This window comes from Choristoneura fumiferana, chromosome Z (genome assembly GCF_025370935.1).
Source record: "Choristoneura fumiferana chromosome Z, NRCan_CFum_1, whole genome shotgun sequence".
NCBI lineage: Eukaryota > Metazoa > Arthropoda > Insecta > Lepidoptera > Tortricidae > Choristoneura > Choristoneura fumiferana.
Genome location: NC_133472.1, coordinates 15,609,728 through 15,626,830, shown reverse-complemented (window position 1 = coordinate 15,626,830; position 17,103 = coordinate 15,609,728). Strand labels below are relative to the sequence as shown.

General features: G+C 35.6%; 1 protein-coding gene across 1 annotated transcript in view; it reads right to left on the bottom strand.

Annotated features, from left to right (window-relative positions):
• LOC141428827 (E3 SUMO-protein ligase RanBP2-like) overlaps window positions 1-15,145 on the bottom strand; it is a 29,521-nt gene extending 14,376 nt beyond the window's left edge. The window contains exons 1-5 of the mRNA XM_074088853.1: window positions 14,953-15,145; window positions 14,656-14,881; window positions 4,273-9,974; window positions 1,447-1,589; window positions 58-1,148 (exon numbers count right to left, since the gene is read on the bottom strand). Of these exons, the coding sequence (XP_073944954.1) occupies window positions 58-1,148; window positions 1,447-1,589; window positions 4,273-9,974; window positions 14,656-14,881; window positions 14,953-15,021 (7,231 nt within the window). The 5' untranslated portion in view covers window positions 15,022-15,145. The remainder of the gene's footprint in view (window positions 1-57; window positions 1,149-1,446; window positions 1,590-4,272; window positions 9,975-14,655; window positions 14,882-14,952) is intronic.
• Window positions 15,146-17,103: the final 1,958 nt, after the last annotated feature.

Below are 17,103 nucleotides of genomic sequence, written 5' to 3'. Positions count from 1 at the left end.
AGCAGTTTCCGAGATATATATAATTGCTCGTTTAAAGGTATTATATAAAGTACTTACTCTGAAATTTCAATTCTGGTTGTTTCGAAAACGTGTCAAAACCCAGAGTTTCTCCCGAACCAAGCCCTGGTGTCTTAGTGGTAAGGTCACTTGGCGTTTTAAAATCTGTTTTAGTGTTGACACTCCAAATAGATCCATTACTGAACAAATTTGGTGCATTAGTAGAGCTAAAGATCGATGTTTGGCTGGACAGAGATTGGTTAGGTTGATTACCAAAAAAGCTAAATTTATTTTGAGTAGTTTCACCATCAAATATTGATTTCACAGTTGAACTAGGGTCAGTGCTAGGTTTACTGTTTACAGCCGAATTAGTGTTGTCACTAGGGTTAAAGAAGGAAAACTTGTTTATTGACACTCCTATGTTTGCAGCAGCAAATATGGATTTAGGATCCGTTTTTTGATCAATGTTCGTAGTTGTCGTACTAGGCGAAGCACTGAAAACCGGCGAATTAAATACGGAGCTTTTAGTATCAATCGAAAACAGTTTAGGTTTCTGTAATATACTTTTTTCATTTTTGGTTACGTCTGTATTAGAATTCACTTCCTTTTTGGAGACTTGAAGTGATTCGACGGCAGGCACTTTTAATTCAGGAGTTAAATCAATTGGTGCATTTTCTGTTGCCAGGGGATTTTTAGAATTTGATATTGGGCTTTGTGCAATATCTTTTGGAACATTGGGCTTTGTATCATTGTCGTCTTTGCAGCCACGGCATCCGGGACAAGGATCCTTGTCTTTATATAAATAGAAGTTTTCTGGCAACATCAGATCTGCAGCTTTTTTCTTTTCTTCCGGATTTGATTGTGTTTCAGTTATGAATTGTACATCTTCAGTGTCCTTATTTTCAACTTTTTGCTTATTTTGGACTACAGTATTCATTCCCTCTCGAGCTTTATCAATGGCGTTTTTAAACTCTAAAGCAATCTCTTTAGTTTTAAACTTCAAACAAAAACTCTGTGTGCTTAACTCTCCTTCGCTGAAATCATTAGCAGCAAATATCCAATTTTTTTCATCTTTAAGGTTATAATTTATGTCTGATGTCAGAGCGTGGTTCAAGCATATTTTGAAGATTTGTTCTCGCCGCATGACCACCCTACAATAAAAAAAAATTATATACTTATTTTTCCCTTTATTATATTACAGCTCTCACGGAAAAATTGCTTTAAGGCATTAGTATTCTAATTCAGATTGCTTTTAAAATATTCAAGATTTTATCTGGTCAGTTTATGCCAAACCAGTGTAAAAGGTTATGACTAAAAATATTATAGAAATTATAACACAAAAAACTAACATGTGTTTCTAAATTACTATAAGCAGTGCAACAAAATATAAAATGATATTGTTTCATATTATTTAATTGTATTTGAAAATGTAATGAAGCATTTTTTTACCTTAATTTGCCAGTGACTTTGTGCTTTAAGACTTTAACAACGCCAATTCCTCTTTCTTTCCATTCGCCAGAATCAAACTTAAGTAATTTCGCTCGATGGCCGTAGAGTTCTTCTTCGTCTTCTTCACCAGTAACTACTTTAACCTATAATGCCAAATGTATATTTCAAAAGGTAACTATTTCATTTTATCTCCAATACCAAATGGTTACATTTCGAGAAAGTAAGACAATAAAGGGTCTATAACAAAATTCTGTATATGGAAAAGGGTTTAGCAGGCTAAAAAAGGGCATGTAACCCCTGTGAGGAATAGTAGAATTGGTTAATGTCAATTGTTTGTCGCCTCATTACTATTAATCACTCCAACTTTCAGCCCTCTATCTTAAACTGTCACAGAGATAATGTCAAAAATGTATTTTCTTAACATTTTTTTTCAAACTTTTTTCTCCTAATCCTTAGTACCTACACAGCATTGAAACAAAATCAGAGCTACGTAGTTTTTGTGGGAGTATACCCTACAATTTTATTAATATTTTATACGTGAAAAATAACAATAAAAAATGACGATTTATTTTATGACAGCTCTTTCCAACAAGTTTTTTTAAAGTATTATATTATAATTGGAGCAACATACTGAAAAAATAAAAAACTAGAGAAAGTATTCAAACACAGCAGCAGCAGTTCAGTAACCTTTTGTGACAGCCATACGTCAAATTCAAAATAATAGCATCTAGCACCGAACATGAAACTTTAAAAGCGAACCTTCAGAAGGTTTAATCTTGATACTTGAATACTTTTGTTAGCTTTTTATTTATTGTTTCAGTATGTTGCACCAATTATACTCAATTGATTTTTCGTATGGTAGTAGCTAATACTATTTGGAATTTATGTGATTTTTTTCATAGGTGTACCTTCAAAAATACCTTCATAAATTGTCATTTTTTATTTTTATTTTTCACGTATAAAATATAAATAAAATTGTAAGGAACCTATACTCCCACTCAAACTACGTAGCTGTGATTTTGTTTCGATGCTATAGCTGCTATGAATTACGAGAAAAACTAGTTTGAAAAAAAAAGCTAAAAAAATAAAATTGTGACATTATCTCTGTGACAGTTCAAGATAGACGGCTGAAAGGAGTGATTAATAGTTATGAGGCGACAAACAATTGACATCACACATGTCCTTTCTTAGCCTGCTAAACCCTTTGAACACCTCTTTCATTCGTTTTATAATATTATTTATTACAGCACTCTATCTTTGCACGCATTATCACGCTTGAACCGCCGAACCGATTTAGTTGAAATTGGAAAGGACTTAGTTTGAGGTTGCATTTCCACCAGAGATGTGCTTGCATGCGTTGCGAGGAATAGGTTTGTCATGAACCATTAGAAACACTTCATTTACCTATCCTCAGAACTGTTCTCACTAGAATTACGTTAAGAGAGGATAGGTTAACGACCCGTTTTTTTTGTTTCATGACAAACACATTCCTCATAACGCATCGTAGCAAATCTTTAGTGGAAACACAGCTTAAGACCCTGGAAAAGATATGGCATAGTTTATATCTCGTTTATAGTAGCGGACAGCTAGTAATTATTTTCATTATTATGCCAATTTTACTTAATTCGGCTTGGTTGGTAAAACATAGCAAATTCCGGGTTACTATCGAATTTCCTTTTTCGCCAAATGACAATATAGCTCAAACGTCTGGATTGTGTAATATCTTTGTTGCTACATAGACATGAACGCTAAATATATCTTTAGCAAAACGTCTGGATCTTAGAATGTCTTTAGTACTTAATAGACGTATATACACGCTAAATGACCCGGTAGCGAAACGTTGGTATCTCAAAATGTCTTAATTAGTAAATAGACATGAACGCCAAATAGCCCGTTAGCAAAACGTCTGGATCTTAAAATGGCAAGTGTTGATATGACACTTGATAATTCAAACTCCTTTCCACACAATCGATTATTATCTATTGTTTAAATCCTGGCCACTTGAACATTGTAGTTCTTAGATATTATCATAATAAGCACTGATATAATAAGTATTTTACTTATACAGACTATTTTAATTTCCAGACGTTTTGCTAATAACTCCTGTGTTCGTGTCAATCAACTAATTTTACTTTCGGTTAATTAGGTATTCTAATCAAACAGACTATTTATATTTCCAAACGTTTGGCTACTTGCTCATTTCAATTCTTTGACTTCCTGCTAAATTGACAGTTTGCTGTCTGAGTATTCTACTTTCATGTCATTCAGCTGAATTGACTCTTTGCTGACCGTGTATTTTACTGATATGTCATCTAGCTGAAATGGTCCTTTTGGCGAAAAGGGAAATTCGAGAGTAAGCCCAAATTCCATATAAGTCCGACTGCTCGGAGAAACTGTATTTGGGTAGAGTTCAATAAGTTGGACAGCTTAAAGCTAAGTTCAGATAAGTGACATGCGGTTGACTCGGCGCACGGTTCGAGATTGTAACAAATCAATGCTGTTGTTTACATGATGACCACGCGCGGTGACGCGCGGTCATGTATTCAACAACATTGACTTTTACATCCAAACCGCGCGCCGAGACAGCCGCGCGTCACCGCGCGTTCATCAATCCGGTTTTTATCCTATGTATGACGGTAATTCAAATTTGTATGAAAGTTTTCTGTTGTGACAGGAAAATACACCTCCTAACTCTAATGAAGTCCAACTATATGGTCTTCACCCATTTATTATTCTATCGCTATCTCTAATTTTCTAGTTTATTTTAAAATTCAGTAAAATTTAGTATAAAAATACTTAAGTCATAAATAAAAAACATAATCTTACCTTATCTGGCATGGGTATGATAGGAGTTATTTCTATATGATGTCCTTCATCTTCAGAGGCATATTCATTGTCATCACTTTCCTCGCCCCTTTCGTTCCCAGATGATTTCATAGGACTCTTTGCTTTGGTTTGAGTTTTAGGCTTGAATACAAAATCAAATGTTACTGACTCTGTTGGATTTTGAGGTGTTGGTAATAAAGCCGGTTTGGTTTCTGTAAATTGTGTACTGTTGTTAACTGATTCCTGATTTCCTAGTTTCGGAGTGAGACTTATATTTGGAGTTTTATCTTCCTTGGAGAACAGGTTATTGGATTGCCCTTGAGCGTCGGAGGGTATACCAAAATTAAATTTATGAAAACCTGTGCCATCAAATATAGATGTTGTTGCATTCTTCTGTCCATCAGCACCTGAATTAGGTGGAATTCCGAAATTGAATTTAGAGCTAGGCCATATGTTCGCAGCAGGTTTCGAGACTGCACTAGGTTCTTTAGAGTTGTTACAGGAGCAACAAGTTTCCACATTACTATTATTTCTGACGTAACAAATTTTGCATTCCCAAGTGCCAGCAGAGGGTTTAAACTTATCTCCCCATGTAGATTTAACTGGTGCGGTACTCAAAGATACGGGTTCTGCGGTTGATTGATTAGGAATTCCAAATTTGAAGTTTATCTCGCTGTTAGGCACACCTTTGGATTCTGATTTGGCAATGCCAGGTTGCTTTGAGTTCTTACATGCGGTGCAAATTTCAATGTTTGGTTCATTTCGTAGTAAACAAGATTGACATTCCCAGGAGCCTTGCTTGGGTTTGAATTTGTCACCAAAGCCTGTTATACTAGAACCAGGTGCTTTATTATTATTTGGAATTTGTGACGGCTCCCCAATGATGAATTTTGTTTCGTTTTTTACATGGGATTTTGATTCTTTAACAGCAGCATCAGAAAATCTTGAATTTTTGCATGCAGTACAATTTTCTGCACTTTGTTCATTCCTGATAAAACATTCTTTACACTCCCAAGATCCTTCTTTAGGTTTGAACTTGTCGCCCCATTTAGAACTTACTTGATTTACAATATTATCACCAACTTGGCTATTTTGTTTCGCAGCGTTTTGTTCTTCCTTAGCCGCTTTTGAATCATCTTTTAATTTAGATTGTGCTGTTTTGACGGCATCAATAAATCTATCACATTCATCTATGGATTTAAATCTTAGACAGAATAATTCTGGTGTAAGTTCACCTTCAGAATAATCTTGAGCATACCAGGTTACGGCTTGGTCTCGTTTTGGCATTTTTTGAAAGCTCATAGCTTTAGTAACAGCGTGATTACAACATACTTTCATGACTTGTTCTCTTCGCATCAGAAGACGCAGCTTTTGTACATTATCTTTGTTAACAAGAAGTTTTATATTACCAAGACCCCGTTCTTTCCACTCTTTAGATGAAGCAACAAATCGCAACAATTTTGCTCTATGTTCAAACAAAATAATTTCATCTTCTTCCCCTGTTTTGGTGTCAACCAATGCAGGTAACGGAACGACGGGTTCGAAATCTCCTGTTGGCTCGTAGGCTTCGACAGAGTCAGAGACATTTGCTTTATTAACTGTTTCGTCTTTTTCTGGATCATTCCACTTTTGGTTTGTTGAAGGAGAAAACCAATTACTAAATGAAGTAGACGATGGCTCAGTTTTTAAATTCAATCCACTAAATATATTTACTTTTGGGCTTGCAGTAATTTCTTGCTGTTTACCAAGAGGTTTGCTGTCGTCAACAGGCTTAAATGCTGGTGTACTGGTAAATGTAAAACCACCTACAACGGTTTTAGCCGGCGATGAATAATTTGCTGAAGTTGTTTTTGGTGCGTCTTTTGCACTGGACATTTCGGATACCTTCGATTGTTTATCAGTATTTGTAGTCTCAAGCCTCGCTTTTTCAAATGCTTCATAAAATTGATGGGCGATTTCAGCTGTCTTGAATCTAATGCTAAACTTTTCCAGGATTAGCGTTTCCTCAGCAAAATCATTGGCAACCCAAAAGTATGCTTTAGTCTCATTTTTCATGGGTTTAATTTCCATTTCTGATGTTATGAGGTGATTTGCACATATTTTGTGTATTTGTTCTCGTCTCATTAGAACTCTAACTTTACCGGTAATGTTATGTTTAAGTAACTTCATTTCACCAAGCCCTCTTTCTTTCCATTGATTATCTACAAACCGGTAAAGTTTAGCTCTGGCATTAAAAATAACAGTCTCGTCTTCTTCACCTGTCGTAACTTTTACTTCCGCGGGTAAAGGTATAATTGGTTTGAAGTCTGGACATGGATCATAGTTGTCAACGTATGTGTTACTTCTTTCAGACAATGTTCTCGATTTGTTGTGACTATCATTAGAGATATTGGCATCTTCGTCAATTACATTAGTGTTACTGACGTTCGGTGAAAATGATATTGTGTCTGTCGCCGTAGAACTGGCATTGACAGAAGGAAAGACGTCTTTGAATACCGTCGTTTTATTCCAGTTCGATGATGCCGGGGCAGTATTCATTTTACTACCAATTGTTGGAAAACCAAAAGCTGGGACAGGTTCGGTTGCAGGCATCTGTATTTGATATTTATGTGGAATGTTCTTAATATGTTTTGCCGGAATTGTTACACTGAGAATTGGAGTTGGGGTAGTTGTGCAAGTTGGTAATGGATCCGATGACGTAATTACCACGTTCGCTGGTAAAGAACGGGACATATCTTTGATGTCCACGTTTTGAGTAAAGGTTTTAGTCGTGGTCGCAGCTGTTGCAAGAGGCAAAGTAACTACCGGTAAAGTAGACGTAATTGAAGCTGGGACCGACACTGTTGTCGGAATAACTGGGATTGAAGGTGCAGTAGGCATGGTTTGTTGGACCAGATTTGTAGGGTCTAAATACATTTGATCAGTAGTTGGGAATACACCAGGATAGTTTACTTGAGTTCTGGCAGCATCGAATATTGGTGGTGCACCTGGAACCGATTGTGGCTGCGAGAATTGCGAATAATGATTGTATAAATTAAACAAGTTTTGTCCGTAAAGTTGAAACGGATTTGGAGGAACCGAAAATGGTGGTATAATTCGTTGGTTAAATGAAGGTAGCACTTGTTGAGAAGAAAAAGGCAGCTGTGCTGCGAATGTTGATGGATTGTCGTTTGCTCTATATTCCTCATCTAAATTAAACAACTCATGTTCAACTTGCTCAGAAGAAGATTTTTTCAAATTGTTAATGTCCTTTTTCATCTGTGCTATTTGTTTCTTTAACTCACCAACATCTTTGCACTCATTTCTGCATTCATCTATTTCGTCTTTAACTTTGTCAATAGAAATTTTAAGTTGTGCAAATTGGTCTGTAGTGCTCTTCATATTAGAATTCATCATACTTATAATTTGATTTCCTATTTCACGATTTTCTTCACACATATTCTTTGTTTGTTCCATATAGTCATTCATTTTAGCATCACGTTTCTGCAATATTGATATTTGACTTTCAAGCCGATCAAAACTTTGCTGATCTGTACGATTTTCAATTATCTGGGATGACACTGGCGTACGATAATTGCTTACGTTGGATGACCGCTTTGGTGTAGAACTGAAGTTCCGTAAGAACAGAGACTGATTTTTAGTCAGAACATCTTCATTTCCATGTAAGGAAATGTATTCCTCAGAGGAATTTTTATCATGCTTCTCGTTACTTGCTGAAACGTAATTAATCTTACTCAAATGGATTTCTATTTCACGAAGAAGTTCTTCTGTTTCCATGTGTAATGAGTGGTTAGACTTGTTTTCAGGATCTCTCAATTTAGATAGAGCTTCATAACCATAGTTTTGAGCCTTGGATAACAGTGTCATGGATTTAGAATTAACATCATCATTAAGGTTGTCTTCATGATAGTTGATCTCCTCCAAGGCCATTTTTTTATATGTGAGACCGAGATAATACAAAGCTTTAGCCGATTTCGCATTCGAAAGCAGTTTTATAGCTTTTTCATGTTCACCATCATTTAGCTGATGGAGAGCCACATATAATTTACATTCTTCGAGTAATGAACGAGTCTCTTTTGGGAGCAAGCATGTGTTGACATATTCAAACAAACATTTGTCTGATTTCAGTATGGTCGACCGCGTTTTTTCAAAGAGCGGTATTGCTGAAGAGAAATAGAGAACAGCTCTCATTTCCCAACTTCGTTTTTCATCGACATCTGTAGCATGTTTAGCTTTGTTACTGAAAATGCGACCGAGTTGACAAAGAAGCTCTGGATCTAAACCATGGTTGTCGATGCATCTCACAATTTCTATTCCTCGACTGAGCGTCGCACGAATATCTGTCATTTCCGTACCCAATTCGTTACGACTAAATTTATAGGCGCAGTCCCACCATTTCCTTTGTGCTGATGTACATAGCCATTCGGTAATATTAGCTGGAAGCGTCTTTGGCTTGTGAGAAAGCTTGTGCGGTTCTTTGTTCGAGCGAACTTGATTAGACGCCAATGTAGCACAAAAAAGAAATGCATAGACATCCAACTGACATAAACTTTCTGGGCCACAGTTTGAATCGTTCCGGATTTGTATTGGAAGCATTTCAAATGTTGTGCATTTAAACTGAGAATAATCATGGTAGTTTAACAACAGCCATACAAAGTGGTGCAAGGAGCCTCCGTATGCTCTTTGGGCTTCTTCATCGTAACGTTCCACTTCATTCCTTTTAGGCAATCTCAAGGTTGGTGCGCTAAATAAGCTTGAGATCATATGTGACGTTTCTATCTTATCTAAATGGTACTTGCTGGAAAATATTTTACCATATAACTTGGTTTTCCACTGCATTCCGGAGATATTTTGCGAAATGCGGTCTAAGAAGGCTTGACTTTTGTCGTTTATGTTTGCTAACAGAAAATGTCCCGCTTGAGAACATCTGTAGGAGCTTTCACGATACCAGCGACGAGCCGCATTTTGTTGAATTTCAGGGGCTGTGATAACCCATTTGAGGGTAGGATCAAAAACTGAAGAATGCCATGTGATTAACATCAAAGATTCAGCATCCATAGTTGCATCACTCCAATTACGGTCTTTGCCACTTTTTAGTAAGAATGTTGCTGCAAGGAAGGCAAATTGGCTTCGATGATGGTGAAGAAGACATTTATGAAATTCAAGATGGCTTGTGTCAATGCCAGCCTTCGCAACTCTGTCTATGGCTTGGTCATACACATGAAGAAGATGAGTAGTCTCATAAATCTTGGAATAACTATCGGAGTGATTGACAGTAAGATTTAAAAAACACATCCGTTCCGTGACAGTTAGGAAAAGTAACTGAAATAGCCAATCATTGGGGTTGCAAGGGTTGCTTTTGAGTATTTGTTCAATGGTCTTATACCAGTCAAAATTATTAGTAAAATTGTTTTCACCAAATTCTACATTGCAACTATGCGTAAATGCTTCTTGAATTTTGTTATTTTTTAAGTAGAATTGTAATAGGCGAATGTGTAGTAATACATCCTTGGGTCTTACAACCAATTCTTCATTTAGCAAGTTGACAAGTGCTTCAGGATCAGGGTTAGCAATGGAAAGAAGTTTTTCGCGCAGTTGATAGGTTACAGGATGTTTTGGAAACATTGTTTCTGCTTTGTCACACCAGTATTTAGCCCGACCAGGATCAATGTCAACTTCACCATCAGCTAGGATTTCACAAACTGTAACAAAGAATAACATGTTAAAAAGCTTATTTTTTTAAAGACAAGCATATTTTTTACAGCGATCAAAGACGTAAAAATAAAGATTGTCATTGTTTTTTACAAACTCATGGTAGTTAATTACAGAAAATAGCGATTGCTTATCTGGTAGCGCATATATTCAGCAATATTAACAAAATATCCAAAAATTAAATAAGAAAAATAGTACCACAGTCGTGCAGTACCAATAGTACAAAAGTTGACAAGAAGGCATTTTTACAGAGAAAAAAAAACATTATAATGTCTCCGTATAATGTCTTCTATAACCTGCCATCAACCCGCAAAACAAAGATAAGCTACTGACACTAACAGCCTATATTTTTTTTGTACATATGCATAATGTTCCTATTTATATTAGGTCAATTCGCTGAGCATACAAATCGCAATGCTAGGTACGAGATATGAGTTATGAGGAAGCACAATTCTAGGTCTGAACCTAGGCGTGTTATATTATCGAGAAAAAATTACATAAAAAAAATACCTATGTTGTAAAACTAAATTATTATACTTAAACCCTCTAATGGGTAACGGCAAGATATTTGCCGCCTATGCATTTATTTTTCAATTAACGTATTGTAAGTTTATCTTAATAAATAAATTTTGGATTGCATAGTATTTCAGAGACAAGTTTGACAATATAAAGTTTCAAGAAAAATAAAACTGTTATTTGATACTTTGAAGAAATTAAGACTGCAATATATTTGCCACTATCCATTAAGCATCTGGTGTTTATTAAATGAAAAAGTAGGTTGGGCTACTATTATTATTGATTTATACTTGGAGCAATAATGGCATAATGGGGAATGTCTGAAAAATTTAGAAACGCTTGAAACTTTTCATATCAAAAGGAATTACCTTTCTAATTAACAGAAAAAAAAACAGATTTTTAAGTAGCATCAATTAATTTTAAAAAGTGAAAGAGTTTTCTTTACCGCCAAATTACGACAGTCCGGTCCGGGTTGTTCCATAGTCCAGAATAAAAAACATTAGATCAAATGCCCTATTTTGCAATGAACTCGCAACTGATTGGAGATGTCTGGGATGGTGGTGAGATGGTGCGTTCAGATACCTGTCTGTGTGCGTCGGTTTCCGCGCTGCTAGGCAGACATGACTCCCCACACTTCAATCTACTCGTGACCACGGCCACTTTAATGTTGTCGAAACGTCGAGGTAAATATTATTCGTGTGTTAGCGTGATAAGTCCCGTTGGTGGTATTTCAATAAGGCTAATACACCTAATATGAGACTGTCACATTGACTGTACAAGAGCTTCTGATGTGAGGGTTCTGCTGGGGCTTTAGGAGGACGCTCAGCAGTGAATATCTATGGTCATGGTCACACAAGGTGTTTATGATTGCAATGAAAATGTAGTCATACATTGTTGAATTTGGAATAACAGGGTCCTTTTGTAGTTGATTAAATTATATCTAAATATGTTAGAATTCTTTGCCTGAAACACAGGGAATCCTAGTGCAGGCATTTCTTGTAAATATTTATCTTACAGTATGTTTTAGTTCTTAAGTTAAAAATTATGTAAAATGAGTTTTATTGAATAAATTATTATTTTTATTATTCCAAGTTAAATGAAAGCTTGTAAAAACGGCCAAGAGCGTGTCGGACACGCCCGAAATAGGGTTCCGTAGCCATTACGAAAACATTAAGTAATATTTTTCAAAGGATTTAGAATTTTATACGGAATCTTCCAAGTTTAGGTATATTTTATACCTTAGGCTGCTATTTACTCTTAAACTACTAATAATTCTCAAGCAAACTTATCCGCTATAGTTTTCCTTGAAAGTTTGATATATTTACTACCATCCTGAATTTTTTCAAATTTTTTCTCCCACCGGTTTAGATTTTAGAGGGGAGGGGGGGGGGACGCCCGACTAATGAAAATAGTGTTTAAAGTTGAATATTTCGCAAACAAATCACTGAATCGACAAATCGTCTTAGCAAACCCCTAAACCCCTGGTTTTAAAAGACCTATCCAACGATACCCCACACTATAGGGATGGATAAGAAAAAAAAAACACCTCCACTTTACGTCTATGGGAGGCAACCTAAAAAAATTTTTTTTTAAATTGTAACATTTGTCGGCATAGTTTACATATATAACCGTGCAAAATTACAGCTTTCTTGCATTGATAGTCCCTGAGCAAATCGCGAACGGACGGACGGACAGACAGACAGACAGAGACAGACATGGCGAAACTATAAGGGTTCCGTTTCTGCCATTTTGGCTCCGGAACCCTAAAAATGGGATATTGTCAAGAAAATATTGATGACGACGCATTCACGATGACGCGTGCCGTGGCTCTTAGTACAATGTCATTAATGTCTAATTTTGTCAAAATCACGCTTCTTCGTGGATGGCACTTGGTATAATTATTAAAATGGTTTAAAAGCGTTTTAGCACTCCATTTACATGATGTCTTAGGGGTTCAGGTATAAAAAAAAAATGGACCACCAGACCTCCTGGCAACATTCAGAATCATAATTTGCAAGCTTTTCTGAGTTTTAAACTATTCACAGAATGCGGTCCTCTAATTTTGCATACACAACTCCCTCCAGAACCCGCTCTTGTAGTTGCAATCATGCCATTTTCTAGCTACATACTTATGAAAGGTTAGTACAAAAAGCTTATATCAAATGAAAAGACCACAGATAACAGATCCACCTAGATACCTAAGCCAAGTTCCTCAATCTGTATGAAAACCAATAGTGAAACTTTTTTTTTATAAGCTTTTATTTTCATTGCTGTCTGTATGTACGGGTCAAATCTTGCAAGTTATATTTGCCCACTTTCGGTGTTGCTTTGTCTTGAAATTTAGCACATTTATTCAAATTCAAATTCAAATACAAATATTTTATTTCATACATTGTCTATAAAATGGTTAGTATTACATTGGATACATTAATTCTACGAGCCTAGCCTAGTGAAGGATAACAGGATCACATCATCATCATCATCATCACATAAAATCTTATCTTTATGTAAATCTGGTAACTGTTACTATACATAACATAGTATTGATGAAAGAAGAAATAAAATAATTTATTTATAACAGCAATGACACATTCAGTTTAGGAAAAAAGGTTAGGTTTGACATCCTGGTGGTTCAGCCAGGATCATCTCCACAAGAGAGAACTCCTCAATAGTTAACAGCACAGACGCGAAACTTATGTAACCTGATTAATGTAGTTAGGTTACATGTATTCTTAACTACTTGTAGTTTTATTGAACGGAAACTCACAATATGTTGTTTTGTATTTTATTCTTAATTGATTGAGTAGGCTGTGTTGCACTGTCTGCACTGTAGGTTTTGTTAATTATTAGGTGTCAGATTGGTTTGTTGCAAGTATAGGTGTTAGTGTATTTTTCAATGCTTGCTGATATTATTTTAGAATTTTCTCAATTATTGAAAAAATTCTTTAACCATAATAATTAATAATAAGAAAACCAAATAATAGTGTTTTTAGGGTTTCTAGGCGAAATTCCCGAGTCTAAGTGGAGAGCCTTGGGGGAGGCCTATGTCCAGCAGTGGACGTCTTTCGGCTGACATGATGATGATGATTAAATTCCCAAGGGAATTCCCACAAATTACACTCAAAAATTTTATCCCAATCTAGCTGTTTTAGTGTGAAGGAGTACCAATCAAGAAATGTCATGAGATTCCCAAAAATTACATCATAGTCTTCTTTGTAAAACAATGTTTAAATGCATGCAAAATTTCATGACAGTGAACCTAGCGATTGAGAATGTTGAGATTTCAAGTTATATCCAGATTGCGTGGGCATATTAGAATATAAAAGTAGCCTATGTTTTATTCTGATATATCTTATCTTACTTATAATAATAAGTATAAACGCGAAAGTTTGTATGGATGTTTAATACTCTTTCACACAAAAACTACTGAACGGATTTGCATGAAATTTGGCATACAGGTAATATATACCCTGGAATAACAAATAGACTATTTTTTATCCTGAAATAATGTGGTAAAGTTTCATAAATCCATTCAGTAGTTTTTGCGTGAAGTAAGACAAAGCATATAACATTGACTTCTTATTTTTTTTCTGCATCAAGGGGTAGCAGACTTGAATATTTGATATTAATTTTAACTTGATACCTCCTCATCTTCCTGAGGAGTTGGGTTTTGACTGATGGTCAGATTGACAGACTGGCAAACAGACAAATGAACAACAAACTAATCTTATAAGGGCTCTGTTTTTGCCATCTGTAGTATGAAACCCTAAAATGTGTTTTAATATACATAATATCCATATTTAAAATCTACATGTCCACATTGCAACATGTAGCATGTCTGAATACTTTACACTAAATCAAGATTGTGGGAAAAAAAAAGTTTCATGAAGCAATGAAAGAGAGCCATGTAACAGTGTACAGTCAAACCATTTAATTCCTGACCCGCTGTAAAAACATTCTCATAGTATGTGTCATAATAAATTCCTATGTTAAGTAATGCAATGTCACTAAGACTTTCTTGACTTGGTTTGAGTGTACAAGGTATGTTAATGTAGGAAAGAAACAATTAAAATAACACTTACAATAATCCAGAATTCCAGCTTCTTATCTATGCTTGCTACATAATAATCATGAGACAAATCATTCAATACTTACTGTTTAAAACTAAACTGTTCTGAGATGGACAAATGGTAAATGAAGTTTCAAATTCTTCCAGTGCTTTTTCCTTCTGTCCTAACTTCTGCAATGCCTGTCCGAGAAGGGCGTGTGCTGCTGCATTATTGTTGTTTTGATTTAAGTATTGCTCGACATATCGGCGGCAGCTGCTGTTATCCCCCACTTCATAATACAGCCGTCCGATAGAATAACCTCGGGAAATGAACTGAAATAACAAAAACCTTGCGAAATACACGTCACTTGGGCATAATAATCCGCTCGCAGAACCATACTTACCTCCTTCGATGATAATTTCGCTAATAAACCCTCCACGTGTTGATCAACATCTTTCTTCGTTCTTAGCATTTTCACAACCAGAACCAGGCGCCGAGGTAAATTTGTTCTATAACCGCAAATTATTTATATACGGAGAAAAACGTGTGAATCAAAGATGCGGCAAACGTCTTCGTCATTACGGTATCCCAAGGAAAGGGAGTAGCGTGAAGTGTTGCCAGTTACAAGTATTTTTTACCCGCGTTCAATATTGGTATCAATCTCTTGTCAACTTGAGTCATTCACGTTTTCATCGCATAAATAAACTAGTAGCTATGTGAGCTGTAGTCCACGCTAGTTTTTCGAAATGGCTTTATGTTATGATATAATACGGTTTGAACCCCTATAGCTCTGCCATTTTGGAAATTTAACTAATATTTAATGCAATAAAAATCCATTAAACTATCTGATCTACTGGTCAAAAAACGGTTGAGAAATGCGACCTATCGAGAACATTCCGGACATCCGCCGGTAGTCATTAATATGGCATTCCCTTGACTTGTCCATTTTTTTTTTCTAATTTCAGTTTGTCTAACTACTTTTACTATTATGTTTCTTTTTTCCTAGTCAATATGTAAATTAATTTTACATAATTATTGTTGTTGATTTTAGTTTTCCCTAAATGATGATTTTTATAACTTGTTTTATCGAACATTATTTTATTAAGAATAGAATAGAATAGAACAATCCATTATAACACATAATTTTTAGATACCTATGCCTTTATTAAATTCTAAAAAATGTAGAGCTAATTTGGATCCAGAATTAGTGGAGGATATTCTCCCGTAAAAAATCGGGAAATTTTAGGTAATGCAACATTCAAATGGATCTGTAAAGTTGGTCATCATGTTCAATATGGAATTTCAAATAAAATGAATACGTTACATGACGTTACAGCAGGTCTACTACGAAATTTGAAAATCGAAGTTCATGTCGTTCCCATTCCGTCCCTCACGCTCCGGTTTTAAAGAATATAAGCGTCAGCGGGACGGCAAGATACGAAGTTCGAATGTTGCACTTCGATCGTATCACGCCAAATTAAATGGGATAAGGCTAGGCAAAGAAGTGCAAAAATGAGGCACTTCCTGTGTTTTATTTTCATATGGAAAGCGAAAATTTCCGAGCATGTTCAAAAAAGAATACTTGTATTATCTTGTATTCTTTATTAGGTTATTGTATAAGCATAATTTATTTATTTACTGCATAAAAAAACTAGTATTAAATACAAAAGTTTCTTAAGTTATAACTATATATTAAATAATACTTTATGATTATGTTTCATATTTTCAGCTCGAGTTTGGTATGTTCAAACGTGTGTGGAATACGGGTTCTTCCAAACCGCATCTAGTACGTTCTTCAACCCACTCTTATGACTCAGTAGATTTTTACGTTGATATTGTCAAGAAGAATTTCAGTGAGTGAACGGTAAGATGAATACTAAAATTTTACTTTTAATGATCTAAATAAAAAGACGTAAGGTAAATCTCCCTGTGTTCGACAGTGACCCAACACATGGCACCTTCAATCTTATGTCATAGTAAAGCGGCTCCTAGCTAGACGGGCCATATTTTCACTGCAATATGTGACCGGCAACTATTGGTGTCCCTGTCTAACATGTGAGTAAGAGAGGGACACCAATAGTTGCCGGCCACAAATTGCAGTGAAAATATGGACCGTCTAGGAGCCCCTTAAGAGAGGTGACAAATGGGTGTCATCTACTGTGCGTTGAGGTGTCGAGCATTGGTACGTTTAACTTCCTATGCAGCTGGTTTCGAACCAGCATAGACGGAAAAAAAATATTAGACACGCTATGTATGTATTTTTATATTCATTGTCACATTTTTTATTTCTTACTTCCTACTTTCCTCAATCGAAATATTGCGAATATTATATATATCGACCGAGTTATCGACTCATCAGTTTCACTAGCCGTTCATTATACCGCAAGCGGGGAGTAACCGCATGCTCTATCTATACTATACTATATCGACCGAGTTATCGACCAATGAAACTGAACCATAAAGTTTTCTTCAGCTCAGTTGCTTTAAACCAAGGACTATATACATATAGTAAAACAAGAGTAAAACAAAAAAAAATGAGTTGAAATTCTTCAGC